The 23,920-nt window shown below is 41.1% G+C and overlaps 1 protein-coding gene across 1 annotated transcript in view; it reads right to left on the reverse strand.

Annotated features, from left to right (window-relative positions):
- Gpc6 (glypican 6) overlaps window positions 1–23,920 on the reverse strand; it is a 1,034,707-nt gene that overhangs the window by 102,673 nt on the left and 908,114 nt on the right. The window contains exon 5 of the mRNA XM_059273217.1: window positions 3,364–3,494. Within this exon, the coding sequence (XP_059129200.1) occupies window positions 3,364–3,494 (131 nt within the window). The remainder of the gene's footprint in view (window positions 1–3,363; window positions 3,495–23,920) is intronic.

The raw sequence follows: 23,920 nt of genomic DNA on the forward strand, positions 1-23,920 counted from the left end.
TCTTCCACATTTTGCTGATAAAAAGCCCCATCCCTTTGACCTCTTAGAGAATTTTCTGGTAGACTACTTCATTTAAATTACACTTAATAATAATCTACATGCTTGAAATTTGCTACAAGAATAGATGTCTCAACACACACACACACACACACCAAAACCAACCAACCAACCAACCAACCAACCAACCAACAACAAAAACAGGATGTGAAAGGCCAAGTTCTGCTAATTAGCTTGATTTAGCATTTCCACAACGTAGACATTGTAAAACATCATGTGGTATTCTATAAATATATAGAATGCTTTTTTAAAATAAAGATGTATTCATCGTAAAAGAATATAGTCTAGACAATATACTCCTTGAATTTGTTAGGTTTCGTTCTTTTTCTCGTTTCTTTCTTTTTTTTCTGTGTGTGTGTGTGTGTGTGTGTGTGTGTGTGTGTGTGTGTGTGTGTGTATGTGTATGTGGCAGGGTAGACAGGGTCTCAGATTTGGCCTAGAACTCACTATGTAGACCAGACTGGCCTCAGACTCATTGAGATCTTCCTATCTCTGCTTCTCAAATGCTGAGATGAAAGGTGTGTGCCATCACGCTCAACTGAATTTGGTTAATGTGATGGCTTAAATGAGAATGGCCCCCATAGGCTCAGATACTCGAATGCTTGATTCCCAGTTTGTGGGAATGTTTGGGAAGGATTAGGAAACATGGCTTTGTTGGAGGAGGTGTGCCACTGGGGGTAGACTTTGAGAATCCATACCAGGCCCAGTCTCTTTCTCTGTCTCTCTGCCTGCCTGCGTGTATATATCTCTTTGTCTCTGTGTCTGTCTCTCTCTATGCCTGCTGCCTCTTGTCTGTGGATCAGGATGCAAGCACTAATGCTCCAGTGCCTGTTTGCCTGTCACTATGCTGCTTCCACCATGATGATCATGGACTCACCCTCTGAAACTCTAAACAAGGCCCCGACTCAATGTTTTCTTTTATAAGCTGCCTTGGTTATGGTGTCTCTTCATAGCAATAGAACAGTAGCTAAGACAGTTGATTTCCAAGTTCTTCACAGTTTACTTAATAGAGTTTCCTTCCTTTCTTTCTTCCTTCCTTTTTCACTTCTTCCACTCATCCCTCCCTCCCTCTTCTCTCCTCACTTCCTTCCTTCTGAAATTAATTGTATAAGCATTTGGCCACAGTTTCCATGCACCAGATCCTGGGCTGGGTTCTAGGTGCATAGGACACAACAGTGATCCTTGTCCTATGTGACTAATGATGTCAGAAGAAGGCTGTTAGGGAGCAAGTGCCAAACAGATGTATATTACTAGTCTGCAATAGATGCTGTGATAAATTGTCCAGATGGGGAATCACAAGAGGGATCTGCCGACAGGCGACAGGAGGGAGGAACAGTATAGGCAGAGGAGGCCACAAGAAGCTGAGACAAAAACCATGGAGCTGTGCATATCAGCCAAGGTACAAAGGCCTCTGGTAGGCAGAGGCAGTGTTGGGCTTTGGGTTCTGCTTCAGATGTAAAAAGAAGTTGCCAAAAGATGAAGCAGAGGTGCTTTACTTTGTATTTGCAAACATCTCAATTACTAAATGAAGGGTAGATTTAAGAGGCTTTAAAAAGGAAAGCCAAGGGACCAGTTATGAGGTAGGACCGTAGGATGTTATCTATAGAGAAACTTTTTATCAAGGATTCTTGAAAAACCAAATAGTAGAAACTTCATATCAAAATATGTTCACTCATTGGGGAACAAGGAGCATGTTCAGGCCACCAGTAACTGTCTGGTATTACATCATTTATCTGTTTACATACTGCTTCCTCTGCTTCCTGTCTATCTTTCCTACTGAGAATGGTATTTGGTGTAGGAACTGAGCCTGGTCCACTCTGGATTGCTGATAAATATTTACTAAATGAATTGGTGAAGTAACAGGCAGAAGAACGCCTGGCTTGAACTTGAGTGTGTGCAATGGAAACAGACATCTACTTCTGAGAAGGGAGTGGTGGGCTCAGGCCGCAGATACTACTGCTCACCAGTTTGTTTTGTCCTCTTCTCTAGGGCTATTTTTAACTTCCACAAGCCTAGCCCCCAATTACTCCAGCACTGCTGGGTTATGAGGCCTCTCAAAACAACTCTAATTGGTTTTTAGGTGATGGATTTGAGAGGAATGGATAGTTGCTTTTTTTTTTTTTCTACAGTAAAGAAAGAAAATGGCCTTACATGGAAGCCCCAAATGTGCTATTTCCCCAACAGTTGATGGTAACTCAAACATCCTTCTCTACCTGAGTACATCAGGTTCATTAAAACCCAGAATCAGGCCTAGAAAACTCTAGGCTCTGCCACCTCCCAGAGAGAGAACGAAATGCAGGCCAGTCTTTCTTATCTTACCTTCTAGTTTACCCTGAGAAGCTCAACTCCAGTTTGATTCATGACAGTCAAGGAGGCCAGATAAAATATCATGGTTCCTCTCTGTGCCTCCATTTCTCCCCACTTCCATGACTATATTTGAAATCTCTTCCACAAAGCACTTTTAAAAACTGAAATAAGCCGATCATGTAACTCTTGGCACATTTCAGTGGGCATGCTATCTCCCTGCCACCAGGTTGAAAGGGCTGAGGTGGATGCAGTTGTCACGGTGATGCTGGTAGAGAGAAGAGAGGGTAGACAAGAGGCGATGGAAGGCTATGCTCCAGACCTGGCTGCAGACTGCTCCACTTTGCTCCAGGCAAGCCCTGCTTATGCCCATCTGGATGAGTACAAGCACAAACTTGGAACCTGCTGTTTGTCCCCACAGCTCCGAGCTCAGGACCTCTGTCTCATATGATTTATGGAACTCTGAGACTTTTTGCCTTATAATATGTGTTCAACTCTTATAAAGGAATATCCCCCCCCCCATAGGCTCATTAATGGATGTTATACAGTTGTCTGCAAGGAAAGTCAAAGGTGGTGCTTGATTATTTACTACTGACCATATACATTGTGTGCCTCATCTACACAGGTGACGATATAATTAGAAGTTTTGAGAGGACAAAGTGAAGGTGTACAGAAATTTCAAACATCAAACTAGAAAATTCCCCCAAATTGCTCACACATGTGGGAGATTAGCCAGCCATACTTGGGGCTTACGGAAACTTTTAGGCAGCCAAAAATTTTGTCATGATTGAGTAGCTGCGAACTAAAAACTTACTCCCCCTCTCAATGCCATTTTGTTATACATTTTAAATGAAGAAGTAAATTTGTGGTTCAACAGGAGAAGCTGCTGGCAGTGTACTAGGATTTATAATCCCTACCCACATATCTCATCACTCCATCTTTTCAGGTGACTGCACCTGTACTATGTGCACACATTAGGAGACACATTATTAATGGAAATACCTTCGCCGACACCTGCATGCTGTTTTCTTGCATGTTCATGATGGCTTCGGAGATCTTGACGTCTATTGGATCCATGACTGATTCAATGTTGAACGGCCCTTCCAGTCTCTCTGCTACCAAGAGCATTGCATCTGTAAAATACAAGCGTGGTACTTATGTTTACATATTATATTATATATAATGTAAATTATATATTACATGTTATCGTTACAAGCATTTATTTGAGAACATTTATTTGAGGGCCCTCCAGGTTTTTAACTTCCATTCAAACATTTATAGACAAGTAGCTGAAAAAAAATAACCATTCACTCATAAGACTTTATGTATTCAAATAAAATGGATGACTAAATCTTAAAATCATAATATACTTTATTTCATTTGAAGATTTAGGATTATTTCACATACATAGAACCATACCTGAAATATAAGAAAATCAGCCCAAAGGCAGTGAGTTAAACATATGTAGTTATCCTACATGAAATGAAAACATTATTTGGTTACATATGAGCTACATTTTGACAATGGGTTTTGATCTCCATTACGGATTGAATCTGAAATCTCCAGATTATGTTTTATGGGCTTATGTTTTAAACAATAGGCCCTATGGTAGTTTGACTGAGAAACATTCCCCATAGTCTCAGGCATTTGAACACTTGGTCCTTAGTGGGTTGCTCTATTTCAGGGAGCTGTGGCCTTGCGTCTTCCTGTCTGTTTACTCTCTCTACTTTCCACTAGCTGCTCAAGTTGTGAGCTCTCAGACTCCTGCTGTCATGGCTGCTGCTTGTTGCCATGACTCCCCTCCATGATGGACTCCTAGCCCTCCTGAACAGGTAAGCACAAACAAACTCTTCCTTCTACAAGTTGCTTCTGATTATGTTGTTTTGTTATAACTACAGGAAAGAAACTGGCATAGGGCCTCTGCTTGTGGAACTATTTTAAAGGCTGTGGAAGATGTAGGGCTTGAGGCCTGGGTGGTGGAAACTAGTGTCTTGAGGGAGTGCTGAGATCTGTGGCTGCTTCTGCTCTGGCCCGAGTTCTCCGCTTATTGTCTGCAGGATGCTCCTGTAGCCACGGACACAGCTGCTCTCACTAGCACATCTTCCCACCATGATGAGTTGAAATCCTCCTGAAACCATGAGCTGAGACAAGTTCTTTCTCCCTATGTTGCTTCTGTCAAGTACTTGCCCACAGTGATGGGGAAAGAACCTAACACACCTTCTTCTTTGGGAAGATGGGAAGGAGAACACTGAAGTGCTGATTTGTGAACTTGGACAAACATGTCAAGACCCAGCTGAAATACAGCTGCTATGGGAAGCGTTTTTTGGATTTTACAAACACAGCCATGTTCTTGCTATCATTCTACCCAAAATGACTTTCTGTTTATGCTTGTCAATACACTCTAGAGGGATGAAGGACATTTTTCTTATTTGGCTGGGAAATTGAGGCTGACTCTGACACGTAGCATGTGGTAACTTCTCAAAACTATCTGAGGGGCTGCACTGAATTAGATTGAGTTGGAAATGGGTAGGGAAGCTGGTAATCATGACATAGAGATGTGAGTTATGTGCTGGGAACCATTCTTCCCCTGTCTTAACTAGCTGGAAGATCACAGGTAAGGAGGTCATTGGAGTGACTGCTGAAAAGAGTTAGTGTCTGTGGTGAAGGGGTTACCAGTGTTACCAGACCCTGGCCCAGCTTCCATTTTTGATGGCCAGAGCATAATTTTGTAATCCACTTTCTACCTGGGATATGGAACAGACATTTTTCTGATGGTGAGAATGTGGCTACGGTAGAAGAGCTATGCTTAGCATAGCTGAAGAACTAATTGGTTACATTTGATTTAAAATAGCCATTTCAGGCCAACAGCTGCCACACTGAGCTGCATAAGCTAGACTTTTAACTTATACACTCAATAGCTCTCAAATTTTTTCAGTTGCTTAAGCTCTTAAAAACGAATCTTAAAAAATTCCCCCTCCCAGAACAATATCCATTTATTAGATAATGCTCACACAACACAGAAAAGGAAACAAAGAAGACTAATATGCCCATAACCCCACTTCCCAGAAGAGTGCTGTGAACACTGTGGTAGATGCCCTATTTATTTTTTCTTTGTGCATGAATATTTTAAGCATGCAATGAAATATACTGTGTATATATCATATAATCTTCTTTCTAAATGTAATATATTATTAATGTAAAACGCTGTTTATAGTTAGCTGTTTTACAGTAGTAATGTGAGGAAACCAAATTTTATTTTTACTACATACCTAACCATGTTCAACCCAAGTCTGACATCAGAACATTTTTCGGGGTTATAAAGCAGCTATGAATTAGACTGGTGAGTAACGTTTTAAGAGGATTATTTTTAAAATATAAAAGATCTAGAACTGTCTGGAAAGTAAAGACTCATGTTTTTAAAGAGCCCCCAGGCTTTATAAACAGTATCAACTCTTACTGTTATTAACTGTTTAATTTCTTCCAGATCTCATAAGAGAGCCCCACTGTATTCCTTGGGGAACAAGGAAGAGTTAACCCTTCAGGGCAGAATTGGGAGCAGAAAGAGGCTCCTGCCATGTCACTCAGCTCCAGACGCTATCCCACATCTTCCTCACAGGTGCAGGTGGACCCACAAAAAATCTATGCATAAATGGCATCATGAAAAGAAGCCCTACAGTTTTTTCTGATATTTTCATTAGACAACACAAATTAACTGTATATGTCATGGATGTTTTTACAAAGCAGATATTTCACAAGACCTTAACAACCTAATTATCAATTAGATGGAAAATGCATATTATTTCATTGTAGTAGGTCACTGTGAAATCCATTTCCTCCTCTATGTGTTTGAGGGGTAGTCACACGTCTAAAAGCTGGTTGTTTCTTTTCTGTATTTATATCTGCTTTTATACCCATCAAAAATAATATCTCTTATCCAAAAAACTTTGCAGCACATTTTCTGGTGAAGATTGACTACTCTAGACAGAGCCTAAAAGGAAGTTCTTATATGGGAAATGTATTGGAACTATGGAGAGACTCAACAATGTAATTAAAGAAGATGATAACTATGGGATATTAATTGTGTGCTTCATATGTGCACTTTCATAAATCATTATACAATAAGTGTTGGTCTGTTTCAATATATGTTTCCATCATGAGTAGGTTGGGTTGTAAAAAATAGCTTTGCTCATAAAAAAGTCTTTAAGAAAAAGGACAAGATTTTGGATTGTATACTAGGTCATAGCCTGGAGTTTAAATGACACAGGCTAAAGTCTCCTTAAAAGGTTTCTTATTCTCCACCATAAACTTGAGAGGCAGTAAGGGGTGCATGTTGAAGGAAGTAGAGGGAAGAAAGGGAAGGGGGAAATGTTTATATTTAAGTTTTTATAAGTTTCTTTTTCTTCTTGATTGAAGTAAAGCTTCTTTTGTAAACCTGCCCATCTATAGATCAGGGAAGAAGCTGCTATATTTGTAACATAAACTAGGGAATGTTCTTTGATGATGACAATCCATCTGTTCCATGTTATGTCAAGATCACAGCTCTTGGTGTGCCTGGGTTTACAAACTCAACCACCAACCCACAATGGAAATGTTCATGGTGGGGTGGAAGAATGCTTCAGAGGTTAGCAGTTCTTCCTGCTCTTCCAGAGGACCTGAATTTGGTTCCTAGCACTCAGGACTACCTATAATTCCAGCACCAAGAGTTCTGAAACCCTCTTCTGGGCTCTTTGAGTACCCATACTCATAGCACACTCTCCAGGCACACACACACACACACACACACACACACACACACACACAGAGTCGTGGTGACTCCCTATCATGAAGTTTGACTCTTGGCTTTGGAAACATGGTCCTTTGATGAACCATCACAGTAAAACACACAACTACATGCCTCTCCAACTCAAGCTGTTGGTTCTCCCATTACTAATCTTTATGTCATGCCTTTGCTTTGCTATCCACATTAATGTTAAGTATTAATGTAAAATACTTAAATAATTTAAAAATGAACATCACTAGTCAGGATGTGATTCTTTTTTCTTTTTGAAATTTATTTTTCAACAATTTCATGCCTGTATATAATGCATTATGATCACATCAATTTTCTAGTCCTCACATTTAACTTTGCCTGAAACTCTTCCTAGTCCATGTCCCTCTTTTTAAAAATATATGTATGGGTGTTTTGCTTGCACGAATTCCTGTGCACTACATGTCTATCTGGTGCACATGTTGGCCAGAGAGTTCTGGATTCAATGAGAGACAGTGTTTCCAATATGAAGGTGGAGAGGGATAGAGAAAGAGTCCACACGTTGGCTTCTAGCTGTCATGTGAGCACACATGGGTGAGCACACCCACAAGTGTATCCTCACACCACACACACCCTAAAATTAATTAAATGAAGAATAACTTCAGAATTTCTTATGAATCTAAATATTTGAAGGAAAATTAAATGTGACAAGTATACAGTAATAAATTGAAGTACTACATTCCTTTAGCTAAAAATACACAAATGTTCATATTAGTGGAAAAAGTGAGGCAAAGGACGTGTGAAGCATTAATACAAAGTCACACTTATTCCTGATTGTCATCATACACAGGTTTTGATAAGAATGGGGCAGGGTTGCAGGCATCAAGTCGATTTGAGGGGCTGCTAAGTAGTTTTCAAACACAAGGCAGTTCATAGACAGATGAGCCTCAGCCAAAGTTCACAGTAGATGTCTACACACATGGAAACCAAATGCACATGTACCGGTATAAGCATCATCACCTCAGCTTTCTTTTTTGTTTTAGATACCTGGCACGCGGAAGGAGGAAGCGGCCATGTGAATCTTTACTCTTCCCTTGGAGCTGTTAACTTTTGCCAGTTAAACAAGGACCCTCTGTGCCACAGCTAATGATCAGGTGACCCTTTTGGTGCATATCTCCTGTGTTGCCCAACTTAGGTATCTCTTTTACAAAGCTTCTTGCTTGTGGAAAATAAAATTTGAATGGATTACCAGTAGCTGTTACTTTAGAATCAGTTACTGTTGCAAACTGAGAGATGCTCTGTATTAGCACACAGGGAGTATGCCACATCTCCTAGCCACCCAAGATGATGAGATGAGCCAGGCAGTCAGTAAGGCTGTACTGTGAGGTCAAGGCATTCTGCTTGAACAAGCAAACCTTTCTGGTTAGGGAAGAAGGCCTTGGAGTCAGTGCCTGGGCTTCAGCATAGCTGGGTGATAAACTACAGGCAAGTCATTGAACACACAAGGCCCCTTTACCTCCATCTATTATGTGGTAATTATGACAAGATACATTAAATAATCATGGTATGAGCAATGAAGTAAGACAGAGCTTAAAAAACAATTAGAATGATATCAGGTATCTCCTTTGCTTTGAAAACAGCTGAGCTTTTGTGAGTCACTGTCTTTAGCAAGCATAAGTCAGAAGGAGAGGACCATGTAAAGAGACATTTTGGTGACATATTAACAGGAATTGATGTGATCAGTGAGGAAATGCAAGGTACATGGATGACTTTAAGATGCATAGCTGGTCCTGCTTCGTGTCAGATAACAGGTGCCTTTTGATGGATGATCTCATTACTGAGAAATACGCAACTGCATTATTTTCTTATGCTGCGCCCTTTGTTAATTAAACATGACTACAAAGTTTTTTTTTTAACACTCATCTTCCCTGAAAGGTGGGATTTGTCAAGTGTCCCCTTAAGTGTAAGTAGGCTCAATGACTGAATAGCACACAGAAGAAATGACACTCCCAGTTTATAGAGCTGGTGCCCAAGAGACTCTTGTAAGACTCCCCTTCTGAGATTGCTGTGTTAGAGGGGTCACATATGCTTAGGTTGGATGATAGTCCCAGCAGAGCCAGGATTTGCGGCCATTCCTGTCAAATTACCAACATATGAGTAAAGCCATCTTGGGCTCTGCAGACAGTTGATTACTAAATGCTAACCCCAGTCAACACTACATGGAGCGGAGCAATCAACCAGCCGAGCTGTGCCTGTGTTCCTCATCAGTGACATTCTAACTTATACTAGTTATATTAAGCTGAGATGTTTTCTAATAACTTATTTTGTAGGAATAGAAAACCAGAGCAAATGACAATATTTATGATACTCAATGCTTTCCCTGTATTTAACAGGACCTGGACCTTCAGAACTCTAGTCAGTTAATAGCTAATAACTGTAATGCCTATAATAAATACTTGGTTCACAAACATTGCTGTAGGTTAAGAAAGCTACAATTCTATTAAGGGAGCATCCAGAATGCTTAGGTGCCACTGGAGGCCAGCTGGCCTTGGATTAGAAACTGTGTCTCCCTTGAGGTGTGCCGTGACAGGAATGAAGCATCGGTTTAGAAGAGGAAGCCATTTTGTTTTGTGTCTGGGTAATGACTTATTGAAAATAAAGGTTTTGATCCAGGGAGTGGATTGTCATCTGTTATGAACTTGAACTACAAGCCTTACTGTAGGGGCTCCCGGAGTTGTGTGCTCTGTCAAGGACTTTGTTTGCACGATCGGACATAAATCTTTAAAGAGAGGGTGGGGATCAGAGGTGGTTTGTTGAATGCCACTGATCTGAAGGTGTGCAGTAAAGATTTTCAAAATGTCTGGGAACAGAGGAGAAAATCTTTCTTTTAAATGGGACACGATTAAGTAACTATTGGGCGGGAATACTTCAATAATTGAAAAATCCGGGCTGGACAGATGGCTCAACAGGGAAAGGTACTTGCTGCAAAGCCAGACGACCTGAATTTCATTCCTAGGACCTGCAGAGTAGGAGAGAACCAACTCTCACAAGCTGTCCTCTGACATCTACATGTGACACACACACATGAATAAATAAATGTAATGAAAACTAAAAAACTGAAAATTCAACCCCAATAGGCTTATCTTAATCTACTAAATAAAATTGTCAGATACTTTCCTTGTATTTGATTGTAACCAAGTCTTCAGAATTATAGTCCAATGGTATCTAACAAATTGGCATGTATATTGTTCCCTGGTTTATATCGTAAGCAGCTATCTGATAACCAAAGATCGCGAGAGCTGAGAAGTCCTCACCTTTGTGTGTGTGTGTTTGTTTATTAATAATAAAATAAAACAAAACCCAACACATTGGGAATGAGCCAAAGAATAAAAATAAAAATAAAAAACAAAAGGAAAAAAGCCTAAGAAAAGGCACAGGAAACAGAGACCCACACTCAGGAATCCCATCCTGTTTGTTTGATTTTTTTTGGTGGAGAAAAAGCATGTCACTGGCTGTCACCACAGATTGGTGGCAGCACCAATGCTGTCTGTGGCACTGTCTTCAAGGAGCTTAGTGTTTTGACCTCCCCAAGGTGACACACACACAAATTTCTTCCATTTGTAAGAAAAACGAATTAAAACAAGGAACCATTTTAAAGATTTCACGAGCTCATGTAAATTTATCCTTGAAAACGAAATTAACAGTCCTGTCTTAATATTTCCCCAGAATTCCAAAGAGCTCTTTGTTCGGAAGCCATGTTTGCCCCTCTCTCATCCATGGCTGTTTTAGCTGAGCTAAGGTCTTTTGCCCACTGAGAAGCATATGAAATAATCAGAAGCAAATCAAGTCATTTTAAACCCTGGTAAGTTCATTCATGGGTGTCCAGTTAGCCATTATTTTTCATAAGAGCAAAAGGAAAAAGCAGATTCTTTGTTTTCATGTGGGCTGATACATGCCCCAGGCACAGATGTAATTAGGGCTCCACTTTGTGCTGCAGTGTGCAGGAGACAGATATACTGAGTATACATGTCCTTCGCCTTCAACCACATTGATTGATTAAAACGCCCTGTGAGGCCTGGGGTGGGGTGAGTTTTCAGGTGAGGCCTGGAAACACAGGAGGACTCCTAGAGACTGCAGCAAAGCAGGGGGCAGGCCTGGCGTAGAGAGCCAGGCAAGAGGGTAAACCTGAGAGCAGAGCCCGAAGCTTGAATGTGAGTAGGAAGCATGTCCGTACCCTTCGTAGAGACCATATCCCTATCTACCTCTCTGTATACGTATATCATACAATTACTGTTTCCATGGTTTAAATCAGAGCCATCCTGCTGCTGTGTCATCTCTCCTTCTCCGACACCACCAGTGGCCACGCCCTTCTCTGTAGGCATACGGTTGGTACCACTAACCTGACACAAATGCCAGCCGGTAGTACACCAGCACCTGCCTGTCCATCTTGTCAGCCTCACCTGATGTCCCCACTGGTGCAGTTGGCCCCTAAACAGACTCCCCCACCCCTGCCCTCAGTGTTCAATCAGAACTCTTGAAATGACATTGATATTGTCACTGAATTTGTATCTACAAATCAGCATATCCTGAAAGCACTGGAAGATACATTTTCCTAAAGAGAGCTGGGGAATTATCCACCTGCTCAACAACTTTCCACATTCAAGTTTAAAAAGAAATGCACAACCAGACTCCACTTCTGGTATCCGAGTCACCTCCCACTTCTCAGCATTGTCCCAGAGGCCCCTGCAGTAAGCAATGCTGACATCACTGTCCTTGTATATAAATCATTGAACATGTGTGCAAGTCAGTCTGGTACATGGAGCCTTAGAAGCGGGTCAAAGCTAGCAGCACCTGCAATTCTGGCCAGCATGTAGAAATGGTACCCTTGTTCTGGCTGGGAGCACATGCAATTCTGACAGTAGCCAGCATGTAAAATGTGTACCCATGTTCTGACTGGCTGTGCATGATGTCCTCTAACTCTCAGACTTTGAGATTTGTAAAGCTCAAACGTTAGCAGCTTTGCTAATCATTGCATGGCTTCGTTGTCCTCTTCAGCAGTCGCAACATGCATATTACTGATTTTTGTTCTGCATCTTTTCATAGTCGTCATCTACGTATTTTTCTTTTTCTGTTTCTGAGATTTGCCTATTGAGATAAAGAACTTTATTTTTTAAAAAGTAAAGAAAACTTGACCTTTTCTGATAGAATCCTTCACTTTTTCTCTAGTTGTTTTAAACTTCAATTACTGTGGTCTTTGCTATGCAAATATTTTATTTTTGTACACTCAAATCTGTCGATCATTAACACTTTTTTCCTGGTCTCTGCCACACTTTACACAGCTTTTCACTGTTTGAAGTTCACCATGGTATAATTTTACTCCATTTACTTTCTTTTGTCCATTGTTCAACTTACTGTATTGAATAGAGTCTATGTAGCTTCCCCACTTCTCTCATACTCAGTGCCCCTTCTTTCTAGAACACTCTCTTGGAGATACTGACACAGTATACCACCTACTCTCTGTAGGCTTCTATCAAGTGCAACTTCTCCAAGTAGCTTCTTTGAACTCAACAAAGCCCCAGTTGTCCTTACCTTGCTTGTATTCTGTGCTGACTAATGCCTGTCTGTGTTGCTACATGAATATCTGTTATTGTTCCATCTTTTTTCTTTACCATGATATCTTCAAAAAGGCAGGGCTTTCATAGTCTTTTGTTTTATTTGTTTAGCTCTTAAAACATAGTGCATGTGTGTGCATGCATGCGTGTGTGTGTGTGTGTGTGTGTGTGTGTGTGTGTGTATTTTGAGGGGAGGAGGTGTGGGAGCCATGGACATGAGTGAAAGCCAGAGGATGTCTTTATGAAGTCAGTTCTCTTCTTCCACCTTATTGTGGCTTCTGTGGATCAAACTCAGGTTGCCAGAATTGATTTTGGTGCATAGATTTAGAGGGTTTCAGTGACTTTGGTGCATAGATTTAGAGGGTTTCAGTGACGTTGGTGCATAGATTTAGAGGGTTTCAGTCCATTGTGGTAGGGAAGGCCTGGCAGAGAGGCTCAGTTCATGGCAGTGGGAGTGTGTGGCAGAGGCTGCTCACACCATGGCAGGTCAGGAATCAGAGAACACTACAGGAAACAGGAACAGGGTCCATCCTTCACAAGCTTGCCTACAGCAACCTGTTCCACGAAGCTTCCACTATCCTCCAGGATAACACTACCAACTGGGGAGTGATTTTTAAAACATGAGTCTTTGGGGGACTTTTCAGAACCAAACCATGATGAGACAAGAGATCATCTGTCATCTGTTTTGTTTACTGTCCCAAACCCTACAACAGTATGCTTAGCTGTCACCATGTGAGGGTTTTACATCCATAGATCTAACCAACCGCTTGTGGGAACTATTTTTTTTTATTAATTTGCATCTCCTTCAACGTGTGCAGACTATCTTCCCTTCTCATTACTTGCTAAGTGATACAGTGTAACAACTATTTGCATAACATTTACATTGGATTGGATATTGTAAGTAAATTAGAGGTGATTTACAGTGGAAGGGAGGGCATTTGTAGGTTACATGCAAATGTTTATGTTTCAATAAGGGCCTTGAGCACCTGCAGAGTCTGGCATCTATGGGATCCTGGAATTTGTCCCCATGAATACAGGGACGTGACCATGCTTGGCGTCTGAGACGTGTTCAGTGAACATTTGTTAAGTGAGTAATGGTACACATTTTCAAAAAATGTATATTTTCTTCTAGAAACCTAATAAAAGCTTTCCACCCACCTAAAACTTCCCTTCCACACTCCCCTTCTGTGTGTAGAGCCACAAATACCTGTGAAATTTTATTAGCAGTGACTGTAGGATAAATGGACCCTGGGTGGCTTTTGACATGTTCTAACATAGATGAACAGTTTGGGTGGGAACTTAAAATCATATTGTACTTTTTTTTATTAGGTAGAAATAACTTTTTAGTTCTTTGAGCTTGAAATGAAAAAGCGGGGCTGGTTTTGTTTCTGTTGATGGTTATTGCTAGGTTAACTCCACTAGCCCTCCGAAGAATGTGGATATTTTTGGCTGGGTCAAGGAAGTTTGTTTCCGCTGCTTTTCAAGACTCGGTGTTAGCCACCAACTTTCAAAATAATTTCTGCAATGAATGTCAGGTCTGTTTCTTCCTTGTAATTTGTCTGCAGTCAGTAAACAGCAAATTGGCAATTTTCCTTATCCTACTTTGCCAATCCAGCACCATAAAAATGCCTTGAGGAGGGATCAGACCCTGACAGGAGTTGGGTTTAAAACTAAAGAAACCGTAGGGCCACAAAGGGAGGTAAACAATCAAGACTAGACGAGAACCAACTAAATACAATTTAGAACACTGCCCAGATAATCAGATTCAACAACAACAACAAGAAGCCAGAGAGCAACCCAGAAACATTACAATAACTAAAGAACTAAAGCCAAAGAGAGATTTTAATGAAAATAACTGTTTACTTTGAAACCAAATTCAGGAGGAAAGAACAAATATAAAATCTAATTTAATCTGAGGCCAGCACAAACAAGAGGCTTGTTTTGCTTTGACACTGAAAAAGAAAATGCAAATCATGGGAGGGAATAATTCACCAGTTGTCCTTACACTGTGCAAAAATTAGAATCCACAGGACCCTTTTCCAGGCAGTTTCTTTTCAGGAGAATGATACATTGTATTTCATAAAGATATAATATATTCATGTAAGCACTGTCTCACTGCTATTTTATACTTTTGAAGCATTTAGTTGCATCATAAGACACAAAGAATAGGACTTGTAAATCACTAAATTGACGGACATCAAAGTGTATGCTCGGAACTCTGACTCTTTATTTAAATTTTTAGAACTTATTTTTCATATGAATAAGTTGTTACGTAATTTGAAGCTTGAACTGTCAAAATACTTCCCAGCAACCCACCAGTTTCTGCTTGGAGGAGGAATCACAGACCTTAAGGGGTACAGATCTCCCTGAGAGAAGAACTGTCTATGTTTCTTGAGCTTCTGTGGAGTTTGAGGCTACCGTGGACCCATTTAGATCAAGCAATTTGTTTATTGGTCGGTAAACAAGAGTTCAAAGAAGGAAGCAACTCATTTGATGGAAACAGTGGAGCTTGAACCAACAGGCTGGCCCTTCTCACTTCATCCTCCAATGCCCTTGGACACTGCTTAGTACTGCCCAGAGTTTCATTTACTGACTGCATTCTAAGGGCGTTACTATTTTAAAAGGCAAATGGAAAAAGAAAGCATAAAGAGACCACACTTCTATCACAGTTAAGCTTACACACACACACACACACACACACACACACACACACACACACACACTCATGTTTTAATTGATTTCTGCTTAAGCTTTCCTTGGTGACAGAGGCATTACCACAAGGGCATCATGATCCAGTATTGTCCTTCGTATGTTACCTAAACACTCACATTGCTGCTCACGCCTCATGACCTTGTGTGGCACCCTTGAGCTTCTCTGTGTCCTTGGTACCTTGGATGGGTTCTACAGTGTGTCAGGGAGGTAGTCAGGTGGGAGGAGGTGTGATTCTGAGATGTGTGTGAGACCAGAGGCCAGATGTGACCAGTCACAGGCTTTGTGATTCTGGGCAACTTCTTATTCTCCATGGGCTTTGGGATTCCTTCTGGTTCCCTTTTATGAGGATGCTCCCTGCTCCGCCGTGGTGGTGATTTAGTGCAACACTGGTGTGGAATGCAGAAAGTGATATGAGACTCTGATTGTTACAGTCTTTTGATTCACTCTTCGTTTTAGTAAGACAAGGTTTCACTCAGTAGCCCAGCCTGGCCTTGAATCCTTACCAATCTTCTTGCCTGAGACTTTCACTTTTAAAATTTATTAAAATTACATTTATCCACTCACCCGGTGTATGTGTGCCTGTTTGTACCATGACACTGGTGTGGGGGTCAAAAGAGCGCTTTAGGGGATTTCTTGTCTCCACCATGCAGATTCTGGGTGCCAAACACAGATCATGACACTTGGCAACATAAATAGGTCTACAGGGAGAGTTTCTAGCTGGTTCTCCCAGTTTGTTGTTGGTTTTTTGAAACAGAGTCTCACTCCATTTCCCGGTTATGACTAGAACTCACTATATTGGCCAGCCTCACCTCAAACTCACACCAATACCCCTGCCTCAGCCTCCTGAGTGCTGGATCACACATGTGCGCCACCATAACTAGGCTGATTATTAAATCTGTGTGGACAGAGGAATTCCTTTTTCCTTTTTTATTTTCAACTGAGTTAACTTGGAAGGTTGGAGTTCATTGACATTCCTGAACCCACAAAACCTTACTGCAAGAGACAGTAATGCCTTTGTGTTGTAGACAACAATGCCACGTCACAGAGACTCTGGATGCCTCCTCAGCCCAACATGAGCAGCTGTGGGAGTCGCTGACTCTGTCTCTTAGCCCTTCACCTCCTACACACTGCCCCTTTCTCTGTCTTGTTCATCTGCCACCAGGAAACAGGACCAGTTCAAACATTTCCAAGTGTCACCAAAGTACAAAAGTCTCTACTTTCTGCCTGCATATCACATTTACACCATTCCTCTGTTTGTCCCTCCATTGCCCCAAACGTTAATAAAGCAGACCAGCCCAAGAGGCCATTTGATCCTGAAGTACACGTGCTTGCAACCTGCACAGGAACCAACCACAAATCTCTCCCAGAACCAATAAGAAATACATAAATGAAAAGTCAGGTGTGCTGTCAGAATTCCCCACTGAGTACAAACAGAGTGATTAGTGGGCGACTGAGGAAGCCCTGGGAACCCTTTCTCCTGCTTGTGTGTGCTTGCATTATTAAAGAAATAGATTATTTTTTATTATTTTGTTGCTTAGTGCCACTTGAACCAAAATGAAAAATATTTTTAAATGGCTTTATGTCCTGTATCCATGGGTCACTAGACCCACAAGAAAATGACGGGTGGTTTAAAAACAGTGAGAACTCACAAACAAACAAACAAAAACTCTGAGCAGAACTCATTTTGCGAGGTTGTGACTTCATCTCAGATTCACTGTGTGAAATGACAAGATGGCTTTCATTACTTCCTGCCTTATAACTCTGGTTTACAGTTGTCTTCACATATTCCGCATGGAGACAAAGACCGTGTTCCAATCAGGGGAGTGTGGGGCGGGGGAGGAGATGGTGAGGCAGGCGGAGGAGCACCAAGGCAGGGGTGCAGGTGGGGCATTCTCAAGGGGCCTCGGGATGCCCCACCAGCTCTAGGTCAGAGAGATTCATTTTATTTTTCCAACAGAACAGCAGAAGAAGAAGCAGCCATTATTTCCCTCCGTGGCTGTGGAAACTAAAAGCCTGGAGGTGAAATAACTTGTCTACAGTGTTATGGCTGTACATTGTTAGGATGGGCCCTGTTCGGGACAGGCAAGAAGTACCCTGAATTAAACCAGTGAATTGTCTGGATCTGTCATTTTAGCGTAGGAGAACTTCTTGAGTCTCAGGTGTGTGTGTGTGTGTGTGTGTGTGTGTGTGTGTGTGTGTGTGTGTGTGTGTGCTTAATCAGGGTGAGTTAGGGGAGCTGCTGCCTGCTCCAGGAAATTATATATCTCCCGGTCTGGGCATAACGGCACACACCTGCCATTCCAAGACTAGAGACACAGTCAGAAGGATCATAAACTTAAGGCCAGTTTAGCCTATATAGTGAGACCCTGTAACTGAAAAGTAGAACAAAAATTTACATCTCTGGCCATGCTCCTTTATCAGCAGACAAATATGTCTGGGAGCTTAAGCCTTCGCACTGTGCATGATGTGGACCTAGTCTTTCTAACTCTTCTTTTACTGCTCAGGATCTTCTGGACTGACTGTTGGCAAGTAGATTTGGTAATGATGGAAATGGAGTGTCACATTCTGGATTTTGAAGGTGCTTATGACCAGGGCAAGGGACAAATGGGTGACGCACGCTACAGTATGGAAGGTAACTTCATGTAGCTGCTTTCTTACAAGATTTCTTTTTAGTTTGAAAATGTTTTGTAACTTTTTTTTGGCAATACAAAAGGAAAAAGGTAGCCAAAGAAGAGAATAAAATAGTATCTGTCATTTATCAGGATACAAATGAACATAAGGGAATATTTTGTGCTACCCCTTTCTAGCTATTAATTCTAGTACGCATACATGAAGCTTGGGTCACACAAGTAGCGTTAACCACTTATTTCCAATGCAACCGCACATGTCAGATTTCCCCACTCACTCTGTGACATCTTTTTACCAGCTCTGTGACATTCTATGCCATCGGTGTGTCATAACTGATCAGTCTTAGAATTTTTAACTACGTGTTCATTTACCCATTTTGTGTGCATTTGTAGGAGAATGTGCTATGGTGTGCGCAGGGAGGAGGGGACAGCGTGCTGAAGTGGAGAAGGGGATGTTTCCTTCCACTGTGTGTGAGTCCCAAGGATCAGACTCAGGTTATCAGGGTTGACAGCAGGATCCTTTATCCACCGAGCTATCTTGCAGGCACATCATTGTTTTATTGATGCTTTTTAGATTCATAGATATGAACCAGTATAAAAGATTCTTCCTATCTCTGATCTGTCTCTATTCATGATTATCTACTTAAGATAGATTCCTTTACATTTCATAATTTATTCATTTAAGAACTAAGTATAGTAAGTGCTCATTTTTATTAATAAACAGGAAAGGTTCAAACTTACATTTTATATGGAATTTTAATAGGGATAGAAATGAAGGTAAAAGAACATATCTTGGACTCTGTCCTTTGATAGACTTACATTTATAAGGCAGCTGTTTCAGTAGATCTTCCATATTTCATTGAAAACTTAGAACTGGAAACAAATTATTTCCTTGTGTTTAAATGTTACAGGCTCTGGTGCTCAGACCCAGACTTAGGCGTATGATAACAGAACCACTAATTCCCATTCACTAATTTAAATGTTTGGATTTGTAGATATCTCACAGGACCTAAGTCAGGCAACTGTACAAGAAGCTTGAGTGATCTAGAAGAGAGCCAAGGCAAGCACCAAGAGCAATCAGTCAAACACATGAGCAAGGGTCCCAAGAAACCCAAGAGAGAGTGGTGTAGGTAAGCTGATCGATGGACTAGGCCCAAGTGGAGAAACAAAGTTAAACAGAGATCATCAGTATCAGAGTGCAGACCATGAGTGCAGCAGACAGAGCGAGCCATAAGAACACAAGCCAGGCACAAGCTGTGTTATGAGAGAATGTACAATGAGATGGACATTGGTGAAGGCAGAAAAGCTGTGGAGGTGGTGTCATGACACACAAGCACTGGACTTTTCCTTTTTGCTTGGATCTTGTCACTGAACAACACTGAAGCCCAGATGTCTGTCAATGGGTGAATGGATAAAGAAAATGTAGTGTATGTGTGCACTGGAGTTTTATTCAGCCGTAAGGAAGAATTACGTTGTTTGTAGAAAAACAAGTGCAACTGGGGGGTCATTATATAATAAAAGACAACAGAATAACAAAAGACAAGTGTCTCCTGCCTTATCTCATATATGATCCTAAAGCTTATATGTGTATATATAATATACACACACATACACATATACACACACACATACACAATCTCTCTCACACACACACACACACACAGAGGACATGAAAGTAAAGGTGAAACTGAAGGAAGAAAGGGGACTAGAGTGTGTGTGGGGGGGTAAGCAGAGGGTATAGATGGGAATATGGTCAAAGTTCATGATAACCTTGGTTGAAGTTTTCTTTATGAAACCCATCAGTATGTCCAATGATATATATATGTAAAAAGTTTGAAAAATAATATTAAGGTAAATGAAAATGGTGCAAACATATAAGTTTTAGGGATATCCAACCTATGGTCTACAGCCTGCATGCATCGCAGGGTAGCTATGAATGAGTGCTGTGGAATGGTCTGTATGTCAAATGTGTTGCTGATTGGTCAATAAATAAATCACTGATTGGCCAGTGGCCAGGCAGGAAGTTTAGGCGGGACTAACAGAGAGGAGAATTGAGAGAACAGGAAGCTGGGTGAGAGAGACACTGCCAGCCACCGCCATGACAAGCCGCATGTGAAGATCCCGGTAAGCCACAAGCCATGTGGCAAGGTATAGATTAATGGAACTGAATTAATTTTAGCTGTAAGAACAGTTAGCAAGAAGCCTGCCACGGCCATACAGTTTGTAACCAATATAAGTCTCTGTGTTTACTTGGTTGGGTCTGAGTGGCTGTGGGACTGGCGGGTGACAGAGATTTGTCCTGACTGTGGGCCAGTCAGGAAAACTCTAGCTACAAATGAGATCCAACATAGTATCATAAACTTATGCATTTTTGCCATCCCATCTTTTAAAACTCAATTGAACATTTGAGTGTGAATTTTGGAAATGAAAAGGTTATGTCACAATGTCAAAAGCCTGGAAGAGCTAATACAAAGACACAGATGTGACATGGAAAACCTTGAAGATTCACCAGTCCACCATGGAATGTCACTGAGTGCTGGGCAGGGTTTCTAGGGTATCCTATAGGCCACATGGCTATGCTAGATGATTCCTACATTTGAAGTAGACAATAATGAAAACTAAAGAACAGAGACCTAGAACATCACATGAAAATTGTTGGGCATATGCTGTGGAATAATGCTTTTGTACACTGGTTTAAATAAAACACTGACTGGCCAGTAGTTAGGCAGGAAATATAGGTGGGGTGAGCAGACTAAAGGAATTCTGGGAAGAGGAAGAGCAGAGTCAGGAGTCGCTAGCCAGACACAGAGGAGGCAAGATGACAAAGCAGAACTGAGAAAAGGTACCAAGCCACATGGCTAAATATAGATAAGAATTGTGGGTTAATTTAAGTGCAAAAGCTAGTTAGTAATAAGCCTGAGCTAGTTGTAGCTAGAGTTTTCCTGCCTGGCCCACAGTCAGGACAAATCTCTCTCACCCGCCAGTCCCACAGCTGCTCAGACTCGACCAAGTAAACACAGAGACTTATATTGCTTACAAACTGTATGGCCGTGGCAGGCTTCTTGCTAACTGTTCTTACAGCTTAAATTAATCCATTTCTATAAATCTATACCTTGCCACATGGCTCGTGGCTTACCGGCATCTTCACATGCTGTTTCTCATCGTGGTGGCTGGCAGTGTCTCTCTGACTCAGCCTTCCACTTCCCAGCTTTATTCTCCTCCTTGTCCCGCCTACACTTCCTGCCTAGCCAATGGCCAATCAGTGTTTTATTTATTGACTAATTAGCAACACATTTGTCATACAGAGCATCCCACAGCAGCTAGTGGCCAAGCAGTTATAAATAATATTAAGCCTCTGTGTGATTATTTTATAAAAGTCTGTGGGACTGTAGGTGAGAGATTTGTCCCGACCATGGACCAGGCGGGACAAAGGAAAACATTCAGCTACAGGCATGTTCAAAAGCAAACACGTGACTCCCTTGTTGGAAGAGGCCACCAGTTACCATGCCCTTCCTGTGGACCTGTGGGGCACTGTAGACACAGTGTCCATACAACTCTCCTGAAGCTAACAGGCTGATGTTAATTCTTAGCTCTGTAATATCCAGCAGTTCCTTATAAACAACAGAGCCAGAGGCCCACACAGATCAACACTTCCATGCTTTAAAATACTGTATCTCTACCTTTAAACATTCAGAAGTATCCATGAGCAAACAATCACGTAGAAAAGCACAAAAATGCTTCCAGAATGAATCAAAACATTAATGAAAACATAATGCAGTATTGAGAGATGTCCCTCAGTGAAGCCAGTGCTTGTTCTGTCAATCAAATTAAATCCCTTGTGTCACAGGCTTGATGCTTTCCGGAAAAAATCCCTGTTTTGTGTACCTTGTAAAATTCTCGAAAGGATAAAGGATGTTGATTAACTTATGGTATAAATAGAAAAAAATCAGAATATCTACAATTTGATCATAGGATCAACTCCAAAAATTGATTTCCAGCATCTTCCATGTCTATATTCTCTGTTAGTTTCGAGGAACATGTGCCAAGTGATTTCTGCTAATACACTTGAATTAACCTTAAGTCTCCATTGGGTCTCTAAAGATCAATGATACCATTGTTTTTCAGAGCAAACATGTATCTTGGTAAGAGATTTCTTAAAAGAAAGGCAACAGTGAATTTGGGGCGACAGAGAGACAACAAAAAGAATTAATTTTAAAGAAAAGTCAGGATGATGTATTTTAGGAAACACTCACATCGCTCCATGTTTTTTTTATTGCATTCTTTAAATATTGCATGTAATAAGCTAATACATTTACACAATGATTTCATTTAAAGTCTGGGCAGCCCTGAATTCAGTAGTGAGGACCTATTTGCTTACCTAAGTGTCCCTTGGAACCACGGAGCATCATTTGGAATGTAGCTGGCAGATGTGCTGGAAGACACCTTGTGTAATTATTTTCTGTTCTGCCTAAGCATTGAGAGTTTCGGATCTGGGCTGGAAATTGCAGCTTAGCAACCCCATTGGCCTCTCCACTGCTGGCTGCTTAACTTCATCTGCTTCTAATTTTGTGTTTCTCATATTTCTTTCTACACATATCTCCAGGTGCCTTCAGGAAATAGGTCCATTCTGAATATATCACATAAACAGACTGCAATGGGGGAAGGCCTCTTGCTTTAGAAAGTGCCTCTGTGCAACACCTGAAAAGAAGGTTCATTGAGGAATATTATCTTGCATTTCTACAGGAGCACAAGTGCTTCTTTCCCCAAGCACTTAACATAACAAAATTGCCTCACTCATCATGGCAAAGCAGCCACCTTTAGAAGAGGTATACGAAGCTGTTTTTCACGATGGAGTAACTCTTCAGATGGAACGAGAAATGAAGAAGAATTCTATGTTGAGTGGACATGGCAGGGGAACTTAAGAAGTCAGAATAAAATTACTTACTTGGAATTGGGTCAGAACCCTGAGACTAGCAACTGTCCAGATGCTGCACCAGTATGAAAAGGGCCACTGAATAAGCCTATTCTGTTGCTTGGTAGAAAGGGATGTGTGTGCTTTGTGGATATTACACATCAATCTTTGGTTTACATTTATGAATTTGAAAGAGAGGAAGGGGAGGTATATGGGAAGATTCAGAGGGAGGACAGGGATGGGAGAAATTATATATTTATATAATAATATGAAAAAATTAAAAGAATTAATTAAAAAATAATGAATGGGACAGACACTTGGCATTTTATATCCATGTAACTTTGAATTTATATCATTTATATCTATATAATGAAGCCATCAATGAAACTTAACAGATCCCCCAAACTCCTGACTTCTCTGATAGTCAATGTGCATTTCCATTTTCTTTACTTGTGCAGGAGATGAGATCATGGATTGAGGCTCTGCATTGTGTGAGGCCATAAAGGCCAGCAGGTCTTAAAAATGCCAAAAGGCATTCTTAGCACTTCTCATACAAGGTGAGCAGTGACTGCTCATACAAGTCGGCACAGAATGCAGTGCTATGCCAGAGAAAGGACATGTGAGTCAGTCTGCAGAGGAGAAAGGGTAGCAGACAGTGTGCCAGGGCTTGGTTTTGGCTGTCTTCTAGGAATATGCAGCACACATGTATTTAGTAGTTAATAGATGCTGAGAAAAAGGACTAGTTGGCTATAGATCCTGTGCAAAAAGCAAATGCATAGTCTCTTTCCACAGAAAGAGGGAAGACCAACTTCTACTGTCCATAGTCTTTGCCTGTTCTTCACTCACCCATTCTTTGACGCAGGACTATACATAGACCAAAGATTTTCAATACATGAATGTCTCAATAGCAGACCTCCATCTGTTCCCAGTTATTTTAGCTTTATTCCAT

This window comes from Peromyscus eremicus, chromosome 9, assembly GCF_949786415.1.
Source record: "Peromyscus eremicus chromosome 9, PerEre_H2_v1, whole genome shotgun sequence".
NCBI classification, from domain to species: Eukaryota; Metazoa; Chordata; class Mammalia; order Rodentia; family Cricetidae; genus Peromyscus; species Peromyscus eremicus.